This window comes from Sipha flava, unplaced genomic scaffold (genome assembly GCF_003268045.1).
Source record: "Sipha flava isolate LNK unplaced genomic scaffold, YSA_version1 180_pilon_pilon, whole genome shotgun sequence".
NCBI classification, from domain to species: Eukaryota; Metazoa; Arthropoda; class Insecta; order Hemiptera; family Aphididae; genus Sipha; species Sipha flava.
The window spans coordinates 908,716-918,432 of record NW_020272187.1 but is presented as its reverse complement, the minus strand read 5'-3'; the positions used below and the strand labels follow the sequence as shown (position 1 = coordinate 918,432).

Genomic DNA, 9,717 nt, shown 5'->3' with positions numbered 1-9,717 from the left:
CACATTTGCACCACCCAATTTATGCTGATCCTACTCATAAATATCAAAAAAAATTAATAACTAATTGGTTGCAGCACGAACAAAATATAAAACTTTAATATTTTATACCTTCCTTTAACGAGCCTATTCGGTAGGATTCATTATTTTTTCGAAGAAATAAACGACAACAACAATAACATTTAAATAATATAAAAATATATACGTGTTCTACCACTTTGAATTTTGGCTGAGATTAATTTTAAGTGTCTACGGGTGCACATTAACATCAATCAAATACCTATTGTTACCATTTTATTATGTTTTATTTTCATACATATAAAAAATTTATCAATAAAAACTAAAAAAATATTATTTAAATATTAAATACTATTAATAAAATATTTTGTAAACACGATGTTAACATTGTGAACATATTTCCTAAATGATACCCTTTATTAAATATAAGCAGGACCCTAAACTAATCTTGTAATTGTAAGTATTTAACATGATAAGTTTCCTAGTACAATACACATAAAATATATATTTGTTGTAAAATCAGAAATAAAAATTCCACATAAGTATCGGTAACATTTAAAATGTTTCTAAAATTTTACTTGTACCAACTCTTACATATCAACTGGAATTAAAATGATACGTATGATTATCAAACAATTAAAAAATAATAATAATTTTTTTTAATTTGTTTCTAACTTTTCTAGTCTAACTGGTTGTATTCATACAATCACTCAATATTAATTATGAAGTTTACTTTCGATATTTTATTATTACTTAAAATTTTCAAATAAAAAATTGATTGGTATTACTTTTGAAAAAAAAACTGTGAAACAATTATTTAAATATTCGTTGACATCGAGTGTACACCCACAAGTTAAACATCAATAAACGTGTGTACAACAACTATATATTTTAAGCCCACTTAAACCGAACGATTAGCTCACAAGCGCAACTAAAATGTTGAGCTCACCAGCTTTACAGAAATCTTTAATAAAATATTATATTCTGTTTTTGCATATTATATAAAAAAGATCTTGTTGTTTATAATTAACTATTTCAAATACTGTAAAAATCACTATGGGATCGGTCAACAACCGCTTTTTTCATCTAACTATAAAAACGATAGTATAAATATAAATATCTAGTTTTAGAATAGGTGTATTTAAAAAAAAAAAAAAAAAAAAAAGAACTGGTATATTGTCATTATGCTGAAAGATAGCTACGACTCGTTGGGTACAAGATCGTTGCCTGAATCCGATCGATCTACGCTGTCACGAGACTGCGACGTCAAAAATAACACGTGGCGAGAAAATGAGTCTCACAGTCAAGTCTCGGATCGGGAAACACTTCCGGTTACGTTTTCAGACGTGTCATTTTTCCGTGACTCGGACGCCGAAGACATCGATTCGCGCGTATTTCAACGTACCCTGGCCATAATCAAACCGGAAGTGGCTCGACTCATGTACAAAATTGAAAATATAATGGCTCGAAACGGGTTCATCATAATAACGGTTTGCATTATAATTATCATTACAATCGTACACTGTACTACGCTCGTCGAACCTTCGAAAAAATGATATAAACATATAAATGAAAATAAGGCTCAGTTTGCGCACGAAAATTAACAACTTAACACCACTATTCGGTGTGCACAGGGTGGCTGTCCCACGGAAAGAATATTAAAGCTGGTACCTACTATTTATATGTGATGCACCTACACACAAATCAATGAAGATAATAAAAATATGCACCGTTGGGGAAGCGTCTCGGGAGTGCTAAGCACCTCTGATTTCAAAATTAGCATTATCAAGTTTTCTCATGTTTATTTACATTTAATTAGTTATTACAAATTGTAGATATAAAAATGAAGTTTTTATTATATAATTTATAAATTTAAAATTTAAAAACTGATCATGTGATGGAACTACAGAAGGGCCATACGTTATACGTGCAATAAAAATATAAAATTAAAATGAACAATTTTAATTTAGAAAAATATTTAATAATTGTAACTAAATGTTTGTAATTGTTAAACGAATGCTGTACGAGTTACGGGTGTCCATAAACATAAAATAACATGAAAAAGATAAAAGCACTTCAGCACCCTCAGTTATTTAATTAAAATTGCACCCCTAATAATGAAATTTCGTTTTTTTATACGAGACTCACGGGGACTAGGAATACAAATATAGATAGGGAGTAACATATTTTCGGGGAGTCTTCCTAGGTCTTGACCCCTCCCCTCCTAGGAAAAAAAGGTTCAAAAGCCATAAATAACTTGCCACAAAGATACAGAAAAAAAAAACGGAAATTTTTATGAAATGGTTAAATAATTTATTTTTTAAAAAAATTTAAAACCCCCCCATACAAAAAATTTTAAAATACGGCACTATTGATGAGCACATGTTACAATTAAATGTTTATGTTTTGGTATAAAAAATATGTAGGTAATGCAACTTGACCTCATTATTTTCGACAAATTTGAAGGTAGCCGTCTTGCAAGACTTATTTATCTGAGCATGCGCAATGTGTCCGTGTAGAACGTTTCTTAATATTTTCTTGAAGCTTACCGAAAATCAGTGGAGGGTTCGATGTGCGCCGAGTAGATATAGAAAAACTGTGCACAATAAAGTTGTTGCTCCGGCCGATGGAGCGCGTCGCGAGAACGGCCGACCAGGATTACGTACAACACCAAGCTTTGTTGTTCATTCATGTCACGCGATACGCGACGGGCATTGCTTGACTTGGTAAAATTAAAGAAGGGGGACTGTTTGCTTTAAAAAAAAAAGAGCGTCCCCAAAACTTGTTAAGTGTTATAATCATAATATAATAATAGTAGGGGGACGCTGAAATGTCTGAAAATTAGTTAGGGTACTCCGTTCCCTTGCGTCCCCCCTCAAGTAACTCAAACACTGGCGACAGTCATAAAAGGGTTTGAAATCGGCAATTGGTAATATTTGATTTTTATTTTTTTCCCCCGGTCCGCGTTACCACAGAAGGACGTGTTGCGCTTGACCCGTGAACAGGCGGCCGAGTTTTACTGTGACCACGGGTCCGAGTTGTACTTCCCGCGACTGGTCGATCACATGTCCGGTGGCCCTATTGCCGTGTACGTGCTGGCCAAAAGGGACTGCGTGCAGGAATGGCGGCGGTTGATCGGTCCCGCGAACGTGTGCACCGCCAAACAACGTTTCCCCTTCAGCCTGCGGGCTGTGTACGGCACGGAATCGACTGCGGCTCCGGTGGCGAATGCGTTCCACGGCAGTGACTCGCCGACCGCGGCCAAACGCGAAATACGGTTCTTCTTCCCAAACAGTAAGCTCGCTACTGCTGCACCACCCCTGTGCAGCGGCCGATCCACGGTTAGTGGGCCAGTCTATTTCAAAAGGACATTTATCGGGGATAAAACTGTATAATAATCGTATAACTTGTAACCAAAAAAAAAAAAAACGCAATGCGACATATAACGTGCGTTCTAAGTTTATCCGTAATGATCATTAAAAACATTAATATTTTATTTTATCGAAGATTCCATCTTACACGAGGTCCGGCCAGGCCCGCAATGATTTGTTTGGCCACCAATGTTACACACATTTGGCACCTCCACCTCCTAAATTTCACATCTGAGCACTGCCCAGATTTTTGTTAAACTTCAAAAATGTTATTAAAATTATTTTTAGTTGTTGTTTAAAAGGTGTTTTTTTATATTATATTTACAATAAATAATTTATCATTATACTAGGAATCAATATGATAACTTATACTGAAATTTTATTTATAAAGCCGCCCTTGATTTTTGAACACCTTGCCAGTGGCGTAGCGTGGGTTTCGGCTGCCCGGGGCGAAGGCCAATTTTGCCGCCTTTTTAATTAGATATTTCAATTTAATGTATACTACACATTATATCCATTAATTTTAGATAACTTTTTGGCAAAAATAGTCATCATTATTTTATATACAAATGTATTTCAACTGTACAATATTAAATTGTGTCCTTACACTTGGCAATGTATCTTGTCAGATACTACTCTAATAATGCATAATGCATTGGGCAATGTATCCCTCAATATACAACTTGTAAGTCAAAAACTATAAGTTATAAAAAAAATTTGACAGCATTTTTGAATTCAGCAGCCTCAAATTAGTCAGAAACATCTTACATTATAATTTTTAGGTATCTCTTTGTATGTTTGCCAATTTAAGGGTTAAATTATACAGGTTAGATTTTAAATAAAAAAATTTACAAAAAATACATATTATACACTTATTTTAACCCTTGATATAACAAGTACAAAGACATTATTTAACCATGCGATAGTGTTAATCCGGGCCTGGGTAATAGTACCTACTTATACTTATCATAACTATCTTATTACGATAAGATGTCCCACTTTCTTTTACTCTTTTCATTTTTGATGTTAAAAAAAAAAAAATTATAATGATAAAAGTCACAAAAAAAAACTATTGAACATTTCAAAAACTAGGTATATTTTACACCACATCTATCTATCTATAGGCAAAAATCTGAAAACCGTAAATATTTGTTCGTTACCCTGGGTATACGAGTGTAAAACTCGTACATGGCCCGATTTTAATAAATTTAAGCTTGAACCATACATCAGACAGTCCAACATACGATTACATAAATAAAATATTTAATACTCACATAGTTGAATGTAGGTAAACGTAGAGGAAAATTCAAATCTTCACAAAGTTATCCGATAATTTCATAACCACTACACGTACTTATTTGCACAAAAATCACAGTTACGAAACAGGGTGGAACTAAACAACTGAAGTTCCATAAATAAAATTTTCTTTGAATTGTCAAAGCATAACGTACTTTCTTAAAGAGACATAATAAACAATAATGAACTTAATATATATATATATATATATATAATAAAAATCATTCTCGTTGATTATTTAGTCAAAAAATCCAACCACAAAATAAAATACAGGGAATCCCCACAAGTCAGTATAAACAGTGTAGACATTTGCTAAAATATCGTTCATAGAAAGGGGATTCCCGAATTCGACACAGAATAAGTAATGAAAAATTCCGTGCTCTTTTCAATCGGTCCGAATTTATAGTTGTGTTAAAAATATAAAATGATTCAAATATTTATACAAAATATAATGTATTATTTACTGTGAAATTTTGACGCCGCCCCCTGCCAACACTACGCTACGCCACTGCACCTTGAACATCCGGTTAACATGGTCCTAAGTATGGCATAAGGATATAAAATTGTATAGCCTTATTCAATTGTTTTATTTGTTCTTAACATTTAAACCTAACCAACATTGATGGTTAAATTCTTTTTTCGTGTATACACATTTTGGAAAAAAAAAAATTGGCAACTGTACATATAATCAAAGAAATAATTACATGTTAAACAATATAGGTACTGAATTTAATATCATATCAACCTTCCAATTATGTAAAGTATTGAATTTTGAATTAGAAATATTAACTAAAAAAAAATATGCACATTACAGGTGAAGTAGATGAAGAAATTGATGACTCTGACTCAATGCGATTCATTCATGATATCATGATGCCTACCATCTCCAATGGTCTAAATGAAATGTTTAAAATCCTTCCTAATGATCCAGTAAGATGGTTTGGCAATTGGTTGTTAACTAGACATAGCTAAATGATCATGATTTATGTCTTATATAGCATCACATTGAAACATTTTCAAACATAAAATTAATTATTTAATAAACAATTAATTCATTAATTAAATACATTCTACACACAGACATAAACTTATATAATAATCTTCAAAACAAGAAATAATACATTTTCGATAATAAGATGATCAAAGATTACAATTCAAATTTGACTTCACATACAATAAAATAAAAAAATTTCCAAATAAAATAATTCCGAATGCATGTACTCTATAAATCCTATTTATAATACTCTAACCATTTAGAATCATTACATAAACTTCACAATTTAAAAAAAAAATTTGTGAGTTTAATTTAAAATAAGCAATGATATAAAGTTTTTTATATCATTTATTTATATTGTTATCATTTTATTTATATTGTCTTTCAAATAGTTAAATGAACTCTTTAATTTCAAGTAAGGCATATTTAAATGATTGTAAATATTTACTAAGTTCAATATTTAAATCAAGAATACTCAAGATTTAATGATATAAATTACAAGTCATAAGTATTAATACTGATCTATGACAAATTACTGTTATAAAACAGCCAATTTTATAATAATAATATTGCAATTTTATTAATATAACAATCTAAGAAAGACATACCAATAAAAATTAAATTAAAATAGTATTAATGGCATTAAAAAATAAAAACAAAACTGTTATTTTTGGAGTTTTATTGAATAATCAAATATTGTACATAATTGTCCATCTGAAGTCATAGTACACACGGAAATGGAGGAGTAGTATCAGAGCTTACAACTTGAGCTTGGTTCTTCTCCAATGACGCCTCTTGGCATTATATCTGAAAGGTAAATTAATGTATTATGTAACTTGTAGTCATTTAAACATAAAATGCCTAAAATATAAATTCTATAAAATTATGCATCAAAAAAAAATAGGAAAAAAATCCAATTTTATGCTTTCTTAACACGTTGACTGCCATACAGCCTTAGTTGTTTATTTCTATAATGCTGTATATATATTCTGGGTAACATTCATAAAATGTACCAAGATATTATTAGAACCAATAAGCCTATAAATATGATTCCAATATCAATTGGTTTATTTTTCTTTGGAGATTATTAATAAATTATAATAATAGTACGACCACCAGCCTTATGGCGCTAATATAATTCGTGGTTTTATTAGACGCCATATGGCCGCCGGCATACTAATATCAAATGGTCCACTGTTATTAAGTTTTTTTATATGGTAAAAATAAGTTCTTAACCATAACAGTTTAAAATCAGTAACAAAAGTGTTGTGCAGAAACTTTTAGATGACAACTTCAGTTCTTTAAGTGTAGTTGATGACTATATTGATTCAAGAGATACAACTTTGTGTAAGAAATGTCATGTGTATACGTGTGTGAATTGTTTTATGAAAAATCATAAAAATTAAAATAAAAAAAAAATAATTAAGCAAATAACAAACATAATTTAAGTTAAAATAATTTTAAGTTTTAATTAATAAAAAAAAGGATTAATATTTTAATTTTTATAAAACAGTAGAAATTTATTTTAAATATATTGTTTGAAAAGGTACTGTAATTTTTTTTTTTTTTATATAAACTATGATTTTTAAAGATCTAAGTATTTATTAAGTTTTATTAAAAATAAAAATGTATTGTGGAAGTTTTGAGTAAAATATATTATTCAATTTGATATTCAGTTAGATTAACAAAAATTATAACTAAAAAATATTTTATATGGGTATGCAATATACCAATAGAATGACTACTTCTTCCACTGTCACAGTTTGAATTTAATAGGTATAACTACAGCGCCAACATATTTACTATGATTCCAAAATGTAGGGAATTTACGGCTGCCCTCGGTCATATGGATACCAACGAACAATATGGTGCGGTAGCCGGCGGCCTATAAATTATCAAAACATAATTATTTTTGTGGCCATATGGCAGTCAACGTGTTAAGCAAAAAAAAACCATAGTGCCATAACAATCAATGCATTTTCCATAGAAACTACCATGCGAAAGAGATTACAGAACTGAATACTATATAAGCTGAATAACTAAAGCCATAAATTATCTGCTGAATAAAATATAAAATTACTTTATATTAATAAAGTATTTATTAAACAATTTAAAAATTGTTAAAATAAGTCATACGAAAAGTTATGAAAATCAATAAATTAATATGATAAAGAGTTTTATCCAATACAATAAGACTCAAAAAACCATAAATTACAGCCACTCTCAAGAATTTCAACATATCATTTTATATTATAGTAAATGTTGATAATACTGATACCGAAACAATAGAACAGATACTTAATCTAGAATTGTCTTGCACTAACTAAGATTAAAAACTGTATATGAAACATAAGCGAATAGACTGATATCAATGATTAGTGACCACCATTGTTATCATTAACAGACCAAATAAACTACAAATATTCGACAATAAACCATCTATTATGAAAAAAAATAAAATGAATGACACGAAAGCAATCGAGTAAAACCTTTTAATTCGTGGACAAAAAACCACTGCTAACAAACATTAAATCGCTGCTTCAGTTCCAAGTGAATTACAACAATATACAACATTTAAATTATACCTGATGGTGTTGCCCGTTCTCATCCTGATCCACTGAGGAATGGGACGATTCTGTTTCATCTTTTTGGCAAGCTTCTGCTTGATCTTGAACGTCTTTTTCGACGACTGCAAACAACAAACACACGTGATAAAAAATGTTAACGTTGGAATTAGAATGTCCCTAAGGCGAGATGAGATTTCTACGCAATGCTCAACATCTCAGACGTTTGGCCGACCGTTCGTTGTTGCATATGGAAACTTTGAATAAATAAATAATTTGCAAACTTACCATGATGACGGAGAGACGTTGGAAACGTTGAATCCAAATTGCCTTTGGACTCCCCCGACGTAATGTGAAATACGAAGATCGAATACGTGATATTGCAGGTTATGTTTCTGCATCTTCGTAGACGACAGTATCGACGGTGCACCGCGTGTGTAAAAACCTGTGCGTGCAGTTGGCAACACCGTACGTCATCGCCCCTCTCGTGTTTCCGCGGGAATGTCGTAAAGGTATAACGGCCAATTAAACACATTTTTGTCTTCAATATTCAATTTGACTAACGTTTTTACATTCAGTTTCATCTTCATCGATCATGAGTCCTTGTTGAATAAGTTAAACGCAATATTTTTCTGTTCACTCTACGTTTCCATCATGCAGTCGACTTCAAAAGTGTCATTAAAAATCACGTCTGATTCGTCGGTACTCTCGGTATAGGTGCACCTTGGGCATCACAAGTGCAAAAAAAAGAGACGGAAAAATTAACGTGTCTTGTGGATTAAAAATTATTTAAAAATTCAATTTTATGAAATTATAAATGATTTGCAACTTGATGAAGTGGTAATATTTATAAAAATGTTGTCGTAAACTTTTTATTTTCAGTTTAAAATCCATGTTAAATTATTGTACACCGATTGCTGTGTTTTAGCATTTTTAAAATAAAATAATACGAGTATAACATTATAAATATCGAATGGCTCCCTCCTTAAGTTCTTCATGCGTAATTTATTTTTTTCTCTTTGAATTTATACATAAGAAAGAACAATTCATTCCCAAGTAGTGACAATTAAACCACCGATACTACAAATACAATTGTTTCTATGATTATTAATAAAAGCTAGTTTGAATTTTTTTAACTTATAACCCTTGATATACATTTCCAGTCTCATCAGTCATTATTTTATCTAATATTGAAAAAATAGTTGACCATTTCTCAGCTATTTGTAAAATAGTATTACTAAATTATCACTATTGGTGTGATAATGTATATTTTTTTTAATTAATTTTCAAAACAAGTAATTAATGAAATTGTTATACCTTTGCGTTTTTAATATTTCTTATTTGATAAATAAAACAAATTTTAAAAGGGAAAACTATGTATTTTTAATGCAATCTTTGTGTCTTGTACCATAGATGTATTTTTAAGGCATTTTATTGTGGATGATAACCATATTAAGTTGATATTCCAAGTTAAAAA

General features: G+C 30.5%; 2 protein-coding genes across 3 annotated transcripts in view; one reads left to right on the top strand and one right to left on the bottom strand.

Annotated features, from left to right (window-relative positions):
- The first annotated feature begins 800 nt into the window (after positions 1-800).
- Positions 801-5,750, top strand: LOC112680811 (nucleoside diphosphate kinase homolog 5-like). Its single transcript, XM_025551026.1, has 3 exons — positions 801-1,505; positions 2,991-3,309; positions 5,497-5,750. Exons 1-3 carry the CDS (start codon positions 1,200-1,202, stop codon positions 5,652-5,654), a joined length of 783 nt encoding a protein of 260 aa, XP_025406811.1. The 5' UTR covers positions 801-1,199; the 3' UTR covers positions 5,655-5,750.
- A 588-nt stretch (positions 5,751-6,338) lies between these two features.
- The window catches only part of LOC112680805 (60S ribosomal protein L39), a 5,746-nt gene continuing 2,367 nt past the window's right edge, over positions 6,339-9,717 (bottom strand). The window contains exons 1-3 of one of the 2 annotated variants that reach the window (XM_025551005.1): positions 8,529-8,633; positions 8,262-8,365; positions 6,339-6,483 (exon numbers count right to left, since the gene is read on the bottom strand). In XM_025551005.1, the coding sequence (XP_025406790.1) occupies positions 6,435-6,483; positions 8,262-8,365; positions 8,529-8,531 (156 nt within the window). In that variant the 5' untranslated portion in view covers positions 8,532-8,633 and the 3' untranslated portion in view covers positions 6,339-6,434. Of the gene's footprint in view, positions 6,484-8,261; positions 8,366-8,528; positions 8,634-9,717 lie in introns of those variants that run through there. The other variant, XM_025551004.1, reaches the window with a different exon arrangement.